Raw genomic sequence first — 15,849 nt, 5'->3', positions numbered from 1 at the left:
CCAGCCTTATCACTATTGAGCTACTTCGTGCTAAGATTGCTGTCTAATTAAACACTGTACGAAGGAATGCTGGCAGTGCCAAGTCTCTTCCCTAGGAATACAAGCCTCTTCATACCAGGTATGGGACAAGCTCCATAGTCTTCTGCAGTCAACAACTGTTCTGGGTCTTGGTCTTGAGGGTGGTCTTTGTACCAATGTTTCGATTTTTGTTGAACAAACTGCAACCCATTTTGCAGCAGCATTGGTGTCCTCTTCTTATCTGGCTAGCTTTCTGCTGCAGAAAAGACAAATTGAAGATGTCCCCCACCACACACATATAACACCTCTCGTCAAGCCAAATCATGTAAGGACACTTTCATTGACTGGGAATGGCTTCAGGCTCTTGCCTCCTCTCATGATATGGCCCTGGTCCTGATTCAATTCATAATCAAATGCTCAAACACCTGAATGTTATTTGAAGACTACATCTACTCAGGGTCTTGGACTACATTTGGCTCGAAGGTCACTTCCCTTCACAATTGAGATTGTACCATTGTCCCAATCCTTAAGCCAGGCAAAAACCCATTGTCTCTTGACAGCTACTGACTGATTAGCTTCATCTACATGCTGTGAAAACTGACCAGAAGCCGGGCCCTGCAGATTATGCTGGGCTCTAGAGTCCCTGAGCCTGTTGCCCCCCCCCCCCCCACCACCTGTCAGTGTGGGTTCTGGGGAGGGGGGATGGGAGGGGCAATCCAACAGGCTTTTTCTAAACACACACACCTCATTGCAGTCTTTTTTGACCTACATAAGGCATATGACACTGCTTGGCACCATCACATTTTACTTACCTGCCGTGACTGATGCTTAAGAGCACCCTACAGGGCTTTGCCCTGAGTGTTACTCTCTTCCCCATTCAGCTCCAATGTACTGTCAGGTGGGCCTGTGCATGGACCCTTTCCTGTGGTTTGTATTGCAAAAATGCGGCTCGTGCATTTCTGTCATCATTCTGTGGCCCATCCTGATCGAGCTTTGGGTATGCAGTGCTTGGAAGTCATCACACAGTCTTGTGTTTTGGGCCCCCCTGTTGATAAAAAGAGGACTTGGTTGCTCCATATTAGTCAACTAAAGACTAGTTGTATGCAGAAGCTTAAGATGCTGTGGTTCCTTGCCCACACATCTTGAGGTGTGGATTATGCTCCCCTCCTGCGTTGTTTACTGAGCTCTAATCTCATACCAGCTGGCTCAGTAGCACCTTCAGACTTCGTCTGGCCTCTGGCATCATCTATACTAGTTCTTTAGACAGTTTCCTTGCCAAACAACTGATAGTACCTCTTCGGTTTTGACAGTACCAACTCTTTTGTCTCTTGTGCAATTGCCATTTTAAAATACCAGGATCATCCAATTTATCCCATCCTTTTTTGCATACGAGAAGTGTTGACCCCGTGATACCTGCCCTTGGGTGGGATTACTGGTTGGAATATGCCTTGCAGCACTTTGCCAGGATCCCTGCTTCTAATCACTGGAACGTTTTCCCAGTGTTTTCTCATAACCCCCCCCCCCCCCCCCCTGGTTTGGGGCCCAATCCACAAATTACAACAATCTTTTTTGTGGTCTTAAAGTCTGTCACCCCTATGACCTTCCAGCATCAGTTGGGCCAGTTCTTCAGGAGTTTCAGGCTGCTACTACAAGGGTGGTCCCATAAGTACCTGAGCCAACAAAGAAAACGCACAAATTTTGGAAAAAAGTATTTATTTTTCAACATAATTTCCTTTCAGGTGTATACACTTTTCCCAGTGATCATTAAGTTCTGTACCCTTTTTATAATGAGAACTGTCTTAAAAAAAAAAACAAATTGTATCACATAACAATAACCAATTTTCTCCATTTTCACAAGTTCACTCATGGCGTTCATTATTGATGGCTGCCAAACAAATACTAAACAATGTGAAGTCTTCAAACTTGAAACATATGCTTCATAGATCACATACATTCTAATACAGAGATATTTTTCTACAACGACTGCCATCTCTTGGTCAGGTCAGGTACTTATGGGACCACCCTCATATTTTCTACAATGGCAGCTGTAAAATTTTGGACAAGACAGGATACACTTTTACATCTCCTGCCAGTCAGGGACACCATTCACTGCCAGGAACTTCTAGTATTTTTGCAGTGGAGCTGATAGCTGTTAAGAGCTCTCCATATTGTTAAAGTGGCCTCTCTTGACCATGTTTTAGTGTGTAGTGACTCAACAAGCAGTTTTCAGGCTATTGACTAATGTTACTCTTGTCACCCTGTAATCTCCTCTATTCATGACCTTGCTAAACTTAGTCAAACTGACTGCTTGGTTGTCTTTCTCAGAGTCTGAAGTCATGTGGGTATCCTACAGAATGAACTGGGAAACCATTTGCCTAGAGAAGTGATTACTCATCCCCATTCATTTTGCTTCTAAAAGGTGCAGATTTGAGGAAGCAAATAAGACATTGCCCAGTCAGAGATGGAACAGCATCTGGTTGGCTATTGCCTCTTCTAATAAAGGCTGCACTACAAAGGAGATTCTACTGCATGGCCATCTTCCTAACATTTCCCACGGAAGGAACCCATTCTCCTATATTGCCTCCACATTGGTCATACCAAGCTAACCCACAGCATCATTTTACGTGATAAGCCACCCCCACATCATACATGTGAAGCCTTACAAACAGTAGTTCATATCCTGGTGGAATGGCCCCTTGTAGCCCTCCATGCTAAGTACGACCTTCTGAATTCTGTGCCTCAAATATTGGCAGGCAGTTCAGGGGTGGTTGAAATGATTATTTTCTGCATGAAATTAGCTTTTATTTTCAGATTTATGGTTTTAAGCTATCTTTGGGGCAGGTGCAGGGTGGTAGCGATTGGTGTCTTCCTTGCTGCATGCTGGGCTGTGGGAACCCTGATCCTATCTCTTTGACCAACTCACTCTTGTCCCCGTCTTCCTCTGTTTTAATTGCTTTTAGATGTAGTTTGTCTCCTTTTTTTGCCCCACCCTATTTTCTGTATGAGAGGAAGTATGCCATTGAATAGTGAATACTCTTTAACATCTTGACTACAGGGGAGCAGGGGTATTCCAGATGAGCTCCCGTGGCCAATAAGATTACCAGATCTGTCTTCAATAGAATACGTGTGGGACCAGCTTGGACGTCAACTGTGCCCCATTGCCATTATCTGGGATATCAAGGACTTGGTTCAACAGTTGTGCATCAGCTTACCTCTAGAGAGAATAAAACTGTTTAAGCTCAATGCATGTATCCATCCCAGAGGGGATGCAACATCATACTGGTATGTGAGCTCATACTGCCAAGTTCTGTACAAATATGATAAAATTTTGTTTATCACTGAGGTAATGTCAAATACACACTCAAACTGTGAACTTTTGTCCCCCACCTCCCCCTTCCTATGGGTGGTTTGCTTTGTCAGGCAGTGTATATATGATAAGTTTATGTGACATAAGTAATTATACAATTTAAATATTGTACAGTTAACTTGTAGAAATTGCAAGCTGCCTCACAGAACATTTACGTCACTGTGAAGATAAAATTTTGTTAATGCAACTTGTAAATGCTTGTTGTTTCCATGAAAATCCTATGATTTGATGTGATTTCTACATCTTTTGTAATATTTTTCTTCTTCATTTTCAGAGAAGCACATCCAGATGTAGAAGTTGATGAAGTACAATTAGCATATGACATAACAAGAGTGAGTGCACTTGAGAAGCAGAGGTATTATATGTTATCATATTTACACCAACTCATAACTTTTTACAATATTTCTTTAATTTTATCCATTGTGGTTTGTATCCTAGCTTTAAATGAGTAGTGGTGGTGGTAGTAGTAGTGTTGTAGTAGTAGTAGTAGTTGTTGTTGTTGTTGTTGTTGTTGTTGTTGTTGTTGCTGCTGCTGCTGCTTTCAGTCCAAACACTGGTTTGATGCAACTTTCCATGCTAGTCTATCCTGTGCAAGTCTCTTCAACCTCCAAATAACTACTGCAAAACCTACATTCTTCTGAATCCGCGTACTGTATTCATCACTTGGTCTCCCTCCACAATTTTTATCCCCTACACTTCCCTCCAGTACTAAATTGGTGATCCATTGATGTCCCAGAATGTGTCCTATCATCTCATACTTCCTTCTAATTGGGTTGTGCCACAAATTTCTTTTCTCATCAGTTCTGTTCAGTACTTCTTCATTGGTTATGTCATCTATTCATCTAATCTTCAGCTTTCTTCTGTAGCACCACATTTTAAAGCTTCTTCTCTTAACTGTTCATTGTCCATGCTTCGCTTCCATACACGACTACACTCCAAACAAATACCTTCAGAAAAGACTTCCTAATGCTTAAATCTATATTCGATGTTAACAAATTGTTCTTCTACAGAAATGCTTTTCTTACCACTGCCAGTCTACTTTTTTTTCCCCCCTCTACTTTTGCTGTTATCGGTTACCTAAGCTAATTCCCTCAGCATCACCTGATTTAATTTGACTACATTCCATTATCCTTGTCTTCCTTTTTTATGTTAATCTTACATCCTCCTTTCAAGGCACTGTCCATTCTGTTAAACTGCTCTTCAGAGTCTCCTACTGCCTCTGACACAATTACAATGTCATCAGCTAACTTAAAGATTATTTCTTCTCCTTGAACTTTAATTCCTACTCCACATTTTTTTGTCCTTTACTGCTTGCTCAGTGTACAGATTGAATAAGAATTGGGATAGGTACAACCCTGTTGTCTCACTTCTTTCTCAACTACTGCTTCCCTTTCGTGCCCCTCAACTCTTATAACTGCTGTTTGGTTGCTGTCCAAGTTGTAAATAGTCTTTCACTCTCTGTATTTTATTTCTGCTACCTTCAGTATTTCAAGGAGTATTCCAGACAACATTGTCAAAAGCTTTCACTAAATCTACAAATATAGTTTCGCCCTTCTTTATTTAACCTATTGTCTAATATACAGCATAGCATCATTATTGTCTTGTGTGTTCCTACATTTCTCTGGAATCTAAATGGACCATCCCCAAGGTTGACTTCTACCAGTTTTTCTATTCTTCTGTAAAGAATTTGTGTTAGTATTTTGTAACCATGACTTGTTAAACTGATTGGTTGGTAATTTTCACACCCATCAGCAACTGCTTACTTGGAATTGGAATTAAAATGTTCTTTTTGAAGTCTGAGGGTATTTCGTCCCTCTCATACATCTTGCATGCCAGATGGAAGTTTTGTCATGGCTGGCTCTCCCAAGGCTATCAGTAGTTTTGATGGTGTGCTGTCTACTTCCTTGTCCTTGTTTAGACTGGTATCTTTCAGAGCTTTGTCAGATTCTTCTTGCAGTATCGTATCTCCCATCACATATTCATCTGTGTCATCTTCCCCTTCCATAATATTGCCTTAAAGTTCATCTCCTTTGTATAGACACTCTGTATACTCCTTGTATATTCTGTCTTTCCGTTCTTTGCTGAGGGCTGGTTTTCCATCTGAGCTCTTGATATTCATACAGCACCTTCCCTTTCCTCCAGAAGTCTCATTAATTTTCCTGTAGGCAGTATCAATATTTTCCCCTGGTAAAATATGCTTCTAAATTCTTAGATTTGTCCTCTAGCCATCCCTGCTTAGCTATTTTGCACCTCCTGCCAGTTTCATTTTTCAGACATTTGTACTCCCTTCCCTCTGGTTCTTTTGCTGCATTTTTATATTTTCTCCTTTCATCAATTACATTCAATGCCTCCTACAGTATCCAAGGATTTCTATTAGGCCTTTTCTCTTTACATATTTGTTCCTCTGCTGCCTTCGCTATTTCATCTCTTAAAGCTACCCACTCGTCTTCTGCTGTATTTCTTTCCCCTCTTCTAGCCAACTTTGCCTAATGCTCCCTCTGAAACTCTCAACCACCTCTGGTTCTTTCAGCTTATCCAGGTCCCATCTCCTTAACTTCCTACATTTTAGCAATTTTTTTCAGATTTAATCTACTGTTCATAACCATTACTAATGAGTTCCTTTCATAAGATATGAAAGGTAAAACTTGGTTACATTAAAATGCATGATGCATTGCAAGCCCTGAAGACTCATATTAAAGTACTAATTGTTTTGGCATTTTTGCACATAGTGGTTTACATTATTCTTCTTAGTTACATGTAGATTACTTTATTGACATACTTATGATCATAATAAAACAATGAAAACTACAGGTTGGAATATCAACAGTGTATGAAAAGATAGAGCTACTGTGAAGATGACACATTTAAGTTGCAGATGGGCTTTCTGGTCCAAGCTGTTGGAATTGAGGGTTATGTGTGCTTGCTTGTATTAATTATTGGTATGTGTTTCTCTTTTTCTGATGAAGGCTTGGGCTGAAAATGTAGGTGTAAGTATCTTTTAATTGTGCCTGCCTGCAACTTAATGTCATCTTTACAGTAAGTAGCAATCTGTCTTTCCCTACATTATGATCAAAATAAACATATGTAACAAAATCACTTACTGGTTGTAGTATTAGTTGCAGAAGTTTAAGTTGTAGATAGTTTATCATTTGGACTGGTTTCCTTAAAGACACTAATATTCTGAGTAGAGCTATCTATGTATGTTGCAAACCTTAAATATGTAAAAAAGTAACTGCATTAACAAGCATGTATCTTTATTCTAAGCTATTACTGTAATATTGTGACAGCTTCCTGTAGATTTTAGAGGTTACTTGTATGCTGCATGTGTTTATAACTGTTAGATTCTGGTCTTTTTAGGAAAAAATATCTCTTTAAATTGCTGAAAAAACTGTGGCCATATAATTCGTTTTGATCATTTAAAGTAGTTTGCTCCCTGTAAATCCTGTGCGAATTAAGTGGTAGCTAAAAACCTAATCGTTAGCTGCCAGTGCTCTAGATGTGTCATCAGTTTTAATCAACTTATGATTTTTTAATGGAATTCGGATGTTTGTCCATCCATATTCTTAAAATATTTCTTAAATCCAGGATTTGAAACACATTAACATTCTTATCAGATGACAATGGAGAATAAAAATAAAATATAAAAAAATTGCAGCTTTAGCCATGTTTGTCCGTGGGCTGTTAATGAATAAAAGTGTTAAGCTTTCAGACAAAACCTATTCTACAAAGCTACTGGACCTAACGGCCTTCTCGTGCCTTGTACAAGGAATAACACATACTAAAAAAAGTATTAAGGAAGATTCTCAATTTCTGTGTACACTTCTCATTCAGTCCTATACATCTGACAAATGATGAGGACAATTATAGTGACCAGCACAATGAATAAAGGATGATGATGATGATGATGATGATGATGATGATGATGATGATGATGATGTCTGTTATTGCTGTCGCCATCATCAGGAGAATCAGTTACAATGGATACACTAGTGAAGTTATGCAGAGCATTCAGTCTGACTCTAAAGTCAACTGCTTTCAAACACATGCCCAGAAGGCCTGGACATCTCATAACTCCAACCCTGTTAAATTCCAAATTGACCATGTTCCCATTGCATGGAAAGTCTGCAAGTTCTATAATGTGAAGGTTCTGAGAAATGACGATCTAGACTCAGATCATTACCTTTTGAAGATCAAAGTTAGACTAATTTCAAGAGATAACAAGAAGGTTACCCCCAGAAAAATTGATAATTTTGACAGGCATGCTAAGAAGCAATCAAAAACTCATCCACAGGTTTGAAACTTTAGATCCCGAGAACTAGGAACAATTGAGATGCTCTAGTCATACAGCTGATGAGAACCACTCGTGTAATCAAGAAAACATACTTGCTGGGATGATGAATGCAGTGCAGCAAGACAGGTTTCTTGACAGAAATGGAATTTCTAGAAAAATGAAGTAAAAGGTGTCAACTTTCTAAACGTGAGAAAATTTGCATAAAAAAGCATCCTTGGAGTGAAGTGTGTTTTTGATAAGAATCAATTGTTACTGACTGAATAAGAGTTCCAGATAAGTAACACAATGTAACTTCTATAAAACCTTCAAACACAATCTGAACAAATAACAACCACCAAGAACCTACAGGTTGAAGATTTCTGAGGGAAAATAGCCCATATTGATTAAGATAATTGCTAGAGTTTAGCTAGTAACTTTGAATGTTGTTTCAGCTGCAAGGCTCCAGAGACCACATTCATTTATGAGAACAGTCCAAACATCCACCCAGATTCATCTCCATCCCTGAAGCCCCCAGGGGCTCAGCATTCATTTGCTGAGTACGGGCCAGGTGACCCTGGGGTCCTGAGCTGGAGACTGGTCAGCGCCGCCAGTTTCCTGTCACTGTAACCCCTGGACATGCTTCAGCGACCACCGTATGGCGCAGCGGTGTAATGTTGTGTGCTGCGGGGAATGGTAATCTTGGCGTGACCGCATGGATTGCGAGGAAGGTAAACCTCTATAAAAAAAAACCTCAATCTTACGGTGTGCTACGCGCCTATAAGATGCATGGCTGTTGGGGTGGAACAGTCGCAAGTGGGCAACCTCTGGGGCACCTGCCGCACCCCAGTTTTATAAGGCTCACTTAGGCACGCGGGGCTCTGTCTGAGCGGACCTTTAGTTCCCTAGCTGCTCGTGGGACCACAATGGACCCTTCGACCTCTACGTTTCCCCCTACCAGTGGATTGGGTGGGCCACTGGTAGGAAAACACACCCCATCGAAAAAGCGACTTCGTGCTGTGAGTCCTCCAGCGCCTGGTGTTACTAGAGATTTATCAGACTGTCGTAACAGAGCACATGCTGATAACCAGAATGTGTTTTTGATTGTCAAATAGGAGGAGGGTAGCTTTGTAAGGGTTTCTCCCTTTTACGTCCACAAGGGTCTTGAGAGAATTGCAGGAACACTGAAATCTGTGAAGCGACTGCGCAATGGGACTCTGTTAGTTGAAACTTCTAGTTCCCGTCAAGTCACTTCTCTTTGGAAAGCAACCTGTCTCGGAGAGTACGCTATCGAGACCGAGCTCCACTCCACTTTGAATTATAGTAAGGGTGTTGTGACATGTAGGCACTTGGTGGATATCCCCAAGGACGAGTTGAAATCAGAGTGGGCTGATGAAGGTATTGTCGACGTGCAGCATATTATGAAAATAGTAGATGGGGACCTAGTCAAATCCGACTCATTTATTCTCACGTTCAATTGCCCGAGACTCCCAGAGCATGTTAAAGATGGTTTCTTACGTTTGCCACTATGGCCATATTTCCCCAACCCAATGCGCTGTTTTAAATGTCAGCGCTTTGGGCATACTACGTTGGGGTGCAATGGGATAGCCACTTGTGGTAAATGTGGTCAGCCTGCCCATGAAGGAGCCGATTGTTAATCGCCTGTGAAGTGCGTGAATTGCTCTGGGAGTCATCCTGTCTGGAGCCGGGTCTGCCCCATCTATCTCGAGGGACGGAAGATACAGGAGATCAAAACATCTAAGTGCATCCCCTATGGTGAGGCCAAGAAGCTCTTTAAGGCCATGCAGCCTCCTGCGTTAACAATATCTTTCGCTTCCGCTCTGCAGAAACCGGTACAGTTGGCCACTGTTGCTACACAAACGGAGGTTGCCAGTGTCACCACTAATACCTGCGTTTGCCAGTGCACTTGTGCTGCTGCGATTGTTTTGCAACCTGCAGCTCTCCCCACAATGTCGGACAAGGCCGTGGTTGCTGACATTGGGGTACTTCCTGCCCCTCCCCATATATCACCTTCTGCCCAGGCGAGTGAACCTCCAACTGTTGACAAGGTTCTGCATTCTAAGCCCCTCAAAACGGAGACGCCGAAGGTGAAGATTTTGCCACCTGAGGAGACTAGTCAGGGTCAGTCCGATGACGATGCCATCTTACTGTCTGACATCTCCCTCGGGTCGCCATCGGAGCTGATGGACATTGATGTCGACCGCGGGCGATATTCTCGCCCCAGGAATAAATCTCCGGCCAGTACGGGCTCTCCTCCAAAGCACAGAGGCAGGGTGAAAATTCAGCCACCCTGATCACTGGCTCCCATATTACAATGGAACCTGAATGGGTTCAGGAAGCATGTGGCCGAATTACAACTCCTTGTATGAGAGCGCCCCTTGTGCTTATGTCTCCAAGAGACACATTTTCGGGCCACTGATGCTCCTTCTTTACGGGGCTATACTGTGTATCGAAAAGATGATCTGATGGGGGAAAGGGCAAAGGGTGGTGTTGCGGTTTTTGTCCGTGACATGCACCACTCATCTGAGCTCCCTCTCGTTACGGACTTGCAAGCAGTTGCAGTTGACCTTCTTGTGGGGCGGAGGCTCACAATCTGTTCTGTTTACTTGCCGCCTCAGGATGCAATAGACTCTGAGGCTCTCTCAGTCCTTATTAGCCAACTCCCCCACCCATTTCTCCTTCTGGGGGACTTCAATGCTCATAATATCTTATGGGGCTCTACGACTACTTGCCCAGGGGTCGTATTCTGGAAAGCCTCATGGTGTCCGAAGAACTGTGCATCCTCAACTCTGGTGCTCCCACTCATTTCTGTACTGCTTCTGGTTCGTCGTCAGCTATTGACCTTTCCTTTTGCTCTCCAGTACTCACAGATTCAGCTCTGTGGGAGGTTGCTGTTGACCTCCATTCTAGTGACCACTTCCCCCTTTGGATTCACCTCCTGGATGAGACTGTGGCATTACCAAGGCCGCCCAGGTGGCACCTCTGCAGAGCTGACTGGACACTTTTCAGCCATTTGGCTGTTTTGGAACACCGTGCCAGCGTGATCTCTCATGCTGCTGAATTGTCGATCCCACAGTCCTCAGGTCATCCCAAGAGGCATCCTGTCCCTTGGTGGACCACTGAGTGCCACTCAGCCATCCGAGCCCGCCATGCAGTTCTGCGCCGCTTCAAGTGCCGTCCCTCAGCTGACAATCTTGCGGCCTTTCGGGTGGCAAGGGCCAAGGCGTGGTGAGTGATTAAAGAGAGCAAACGACGGTCATGGCAATCGTTCTTGAACTCCATCTTCCGCTCCACTAGTTCTACGAAAGTATGGGAAGCCATCAGGAGGATTTCTGGGAAATGCAGCCAACTACCTGTCATGGCATTGCTGCATCAGGGATGTCTCCTCACGGCGCCGAGACACATTGCCCAGACACTGGCCATGCATTTTGCAGAATCTACTGCCACTATTAACTGTGATCCAGATTTCTGCCGCTACCGCACTGCCATCGAGAGGAGTCACTTGGACTTCCGGTCTCCAAATTCTGAACCCAACAACTGCCTCTTCACAATGTGGGAACTGGATTTGGCGCTGTCTGTGGCTCATGATACTGCGCCAGGTAATGATCAAATCCTGTACAGCATGCTGCAGCACTTGTTGCTGCCATCCAAGGAAGTTCTCCTGAATTGTTTTAATATGATATGGTCATTCAGCACGTTCCCTGACTCATGGAGGGAGGCGATTTTGATTCCACTCCTCAAACCTGGGAAGGTCCGAATGCATCCCAGTAGTTATCGGAGTATTGCTTTGACAAGCTGTGTCGGGAAGACATTGGAACGCATGGTCAGCCGTCTCCTGGTTTGGCTGCTCGAGACCAGGCAGCTCCTTAGCCACTCTCAGTGTGGCTTTCGGAGATGTCGTTCAACTATAGACAACTTGACCCTGCTTGAGGCGGCCATCCAGCAGGCCTTCCTACATAACCAGCATTGTCTAGGTGTATTCTTTGACATTAATAAGGCATATGACACTACTTGGCGCCGCCTTATCCTCAATCAAATCCATCAGTGGGGCTTTCGTGGGCATCTCCCCATCTTCATTCGGTCCTTTCTTTCCCGCCGCCTCTTTCTATATCGGGTTGGTAATGTGCTATCTGATTTGTACTTGCTGGAGAATGGTGTTCCTCAGGGAAGCGTTTTAAGTGTCACCCTCTTTGCCGTCACCATTAACAGTATCACGTCCACTATCCGGAGTCCTGCCCAGTGCTCCTTGTTTGTGGACGATTTTGCTGTTTTCTGTTCTTCCTCCAGTCTTGTCACTGCTAGTCGGCAGCTGCAGCTTACGATAAAGCAATTAGAGGCATGGACTGCGAAGACGGGTTTCACCTTTTCTGCAGACAAATGTGTGTGTGTGTGTGTGTGTGTGTGTGTGTGTGTGTGTGTGTTCATTTGAATCATTCTCGACGTCCTTTTACCTCCCCTGAATTGCGTCTGAGGGACACAATTCTTCCTTTCAGAGACACTGTGAGGTTCTTGCGCCTCACTTTTGATTCCAAGTTGTCGTGGTTGCCGCACCTTAAAGACCTCAAGGTGCAGGCCCTGAAGGCACTGAATATTTTGAAGTGTCTGAGCCAATGGTCCTGGGGAGCAGATTGGGCGCGTCTGCTGCAGTTTTATAGGGCTTTTGTCCGGTCACGTCTTGACTATGGATGCACTGTTTATTGGTCAGCGAGGCCTTCGTATCTGAAGATTCTTGACGCAGTACACCATGAGGGTATCAGGCTGGCCACTGGTGCATTCCATACCAGTCTCATCCCCAGCCTGTGTGCTGAGGCAGGGGAACCACCACTCACCATCTGGCGGAAACTCCTCATGGTGCGACGGGTGTGTCAATTCCTTGCCTGTCCTACCTCCCCTGCGTAACCTACCGTTGCCCGACTGCCTATGGAATGTCTCTTTTCCAGTCGTCTCAGGGCAACGAGACCATTTGTGATTCGTGCCAAGCATTTGCTGGAGTCCCTTGGTGTGGAGCATGTGGCACCCCAACTCCAGAGTTTTACCCGCCTGCCTCCCTGGTTGCTCCAGAGGCCTAGCGTCCTTTTAGACTTGTCAGAGTACCGGAGGAGCTGCACTCCTGCGTTTGTTTTTACCTCCTTATTTTACGATATTTTAAACCAGCATCCCGACCATGTACCAGTATTTGTGGATGGCTCTAAACAGGGGGACTCTGTTGGTTGTGCTGTTGTTTTCCCTGATCGAGTTGTCAAGTTACGGCTTCCTGCGGCGTTTACCATCTTTGATGCCAAATTGTTTGCGATCTTGCGGGCATTGGAGCAGATGAGATGTGTTCCCAGTCTTAAGCTTCTCATCTGTTCTGACTGCCTGAGTGCCCTTCAGACCATGCAACACTTGTACCCAGTGGATACGGTCGTCCAGAACATCCATGATGCTCTACTCCACCTGCCACGGCAGGGGAAGGAGGTTTCTTTCTGCTGGGTGCCGGGGCACGTGGGTATTATGGGAAACGAACTGGCAGATGTGGCTGCCAAAGATGCATGTTCCCTCCCTCACGTTGTTGAATGTGCCGTCCCCCTCCATGCTGTTACCTCCCTTTTGCGTTTTTGTGTTATGTGTCAATGGGAAGAGGAGTGGCTGGCAGTCAGTGAAAATAAGCTGCGTCTGGTCAAGGCCACCACGTGGCCATGGCGTACGTCCTACCAGTCATGCAGGTGGGATGAGGTTCTCCTCACTCGCCTCCGCATCAGGCACAGTCCCTTAACGCATGGTTTTTTACTCCGGTGGGAGGACCCCCCAATCTGCAGTGCTTGTGGCATCCAGATTACTGTCCGCCACCATTTTACTTGACTGTCCTTTATTCTCTGACCAGAGGGCGGTGGTTTCCTTGCCACCGGATTTGCCCTCTATTTTGCAAGACGACGCATCGACTGTGGTTAAGGTCTTACGGTTTTGTGTCCTGTCCAATTGGTTGCCTCGGATTTTAGGGAGAGGATTTTAATGTGCTGCTGGGTGACTGGCTCACCCAGGTTTTAGGTAAGAGGTCCACCAGTCACGTTTACCTACTTGTTTCACTTCGATTTCTGTTCTCTTTTCCTTGTGTTTCCTTTCCTTTTTATTGTGTTTCTTCTCCTCTTGTTTTGCCTCTGTATGTGAGGATTTGGAACTGTGCCAGGTCTGTGTCTTTTAGCCGTTCTCCTTGTTCACTGTCCGTCTTCGTCCCTTTGTAACCTCCCCCTCACTTATCGACCTTAATGCCAGTGAAAAATTAAACCGCGTGTACCTAATGGAAATTTGGGAAAAAGCAATCGTCACCGAAGTTAATCTGTCGGTAAAGATGGAGGAAAGGGTTACATCTAAATGAAAGGAAAAATGCAAATGAAACTGGTGGAAATTAATTTTGAAAAGGGGTAAAGTTAATAAAGAAAGTAAATGTGCGGCCGTTACGTTAACAATTAACTAGCGGTAATTAGATATTTGAGATTTGAGGGAAATTACGGTCACCAGCCCTAAGGACAATTACTATAGTAACTGAAAAAGAAAGGTTATTACACATATAATGAGCACTAGAAGCGTGGCAACTGAAGGTTGACACGTGTAGTGTGAAAACTGAAAGTTTGTCAGAAGTAATAAATTTCGCTACACTCTGACTTAATTTAGCAAAAGAATTAATAAAACCGGAAAATCAAAAGTTAATTTAGTGACTGAAGTTAATAGTGAGCTTTGTTTCTGAAGCACATCGAAATTCAGTAAAATACGGTTAGTCTTGGACTACCTCAACAATCATTTCAAAAGCTACTTGAATCTACGCAATTTAGAAATAAGAGATTTAACTTTGAACTTGAATTAAATGGTTCTGAACAATTAACAATAGTAAAATTTAGTACGTACCAAGCTGAGCTGTAGTCACAGGTAAGCTAAAATATGGTAACAAAACTCGCACTCATAATTTGTGCTTGTGTAATCTAAATATTGTAGCCAGCTATGTATACCTTAACTGAACTTTGAAATTAAAGCAGTGAAATAGAATAATACTGCTTTAATGCTGGCGTTTGAATTTCAACGACACTCGGGTTCATTCCGGAAAAGGAAGGGACCCTGCTTGGTAATGCAATTGGGACAATGAGCAACAAAGGTTCATGCTACGTTGCTGTAATTTTCTGATTTGAACAGTTTTAAAACCTGAGGTCTGCCATACAGTTCTAAAACTTTACGTGCTTCCAGTCTTCCTTGTTGGTTGATTGAAGGTTTGAAGCCGTCGATCGAGGAGGTGGCGACAGTCACTCATTGTCGGCCGTCGCTATTGCAGAAGCTGGATGTTGGTGCGCCTCCTTCTCGACACGGTCACCAGGCGAAACGGGCTCTTGATGTGCGCCAGCTAATGCTTCCCGTCCGCGACACCATGTCAGAAACTATCATAGCAAGTCGAGCGCAATTACATGCTGCCCAACCCCGAAAGAGCGGCAACTCGCGGGAGTGTCACACAACACACCTGCTCCACTGCACTTCCCCCAGCCAGACTCCCTCTGCTCATCCCGCGCTCCACACGGCAGAGTTAACACTACCAAAGATCCTAAACACTTTGGTTCTCCACACGACCTATCGATGTATTCGTTCAATAGCATAGTTTTCCCTAGGCCAGACCCAGCATATAAATACAAATAATATTCACAAAACAAACCGATTATACATCGACATAAATGCATATATATATACAAATAGTAAAACAATTACAATATACAAAGACACAGAAATGTTATATCTTCAGGTAGCAAAATAAGGAAAAAATTTTGCAGTGCAATAGATGGAAATAGGAGGATATGCATTTCCGGCGTTACACCTTCACCTCATGTGTTCCTGTTTCTATGCGTTTGGGCGCTGATGACCACGCTGTTTAGTGCCCGAAAACCTCAACCCCCCCCCCCCCACACACACACACCACACACACACACACACACACACACACACACACACACACACACACACTCCACACACACTCCATCCCTGAAGGAAGAAACTGCAAAGGTCATCCAAGCACTGAAGGCCAACAATGGACTGGGTGGTGATCTGATGATTGCTGAACTGTGGCAGCATGTAGGGTATATGGGAATTGATAAACTTGGTGCAAGTATTCAAGAAATTTGGGAAGCTGAAAAATTTTCAATAACAGAATCTAAAGAATAGG

General features: G+C 43.9%; 1 protein-coding gene across 2 annotated transcripts in view; it reads left to right on the top strand.

The window, feature by feature from the left end:
• Window positions 1-15,849, top strand: part of LOC126236148 (CSC1-like protein 2) — a 208,804-nt gene that overhangs the window by 124,741 nt on the left and 68,214 nt on the right. For both annotated transcript variants that reach the window (XM_049945233.1, XM_049945232.1), the window contains exon 8: window positions 3,660-3,740. In XM_049945233.1, coding sequence (XP_049801190.1) covers window positions 3,660-3,740 — 81 coding nt within the window. The remainder of the gene's footprint in view (window positions 1-3,659; window positions 3,741-15,849) is intronic.

This window comes from Schistocerca nitens, chromosome 2 (genome assembly GCF_023898315.1).
Source record: "Schistocerca nitens isolate TAMUIC-IGC-003100 chromosome 2, iqSchNite1.1, whole genome shotgun sequence".
NCBI classification, from domain to species: domain Eukaryota; kingdom Metazoa; phylum Arthropoda; class Insecta; order Orthoptera; family Acrididae; genus Schistocerca; species Schistocerca nitens.
The sequence above is the reverse complement of the archived record's forward strand: the minus strand, read 5'-3'. Positions and strand labels throughout refer to the sequence as shown.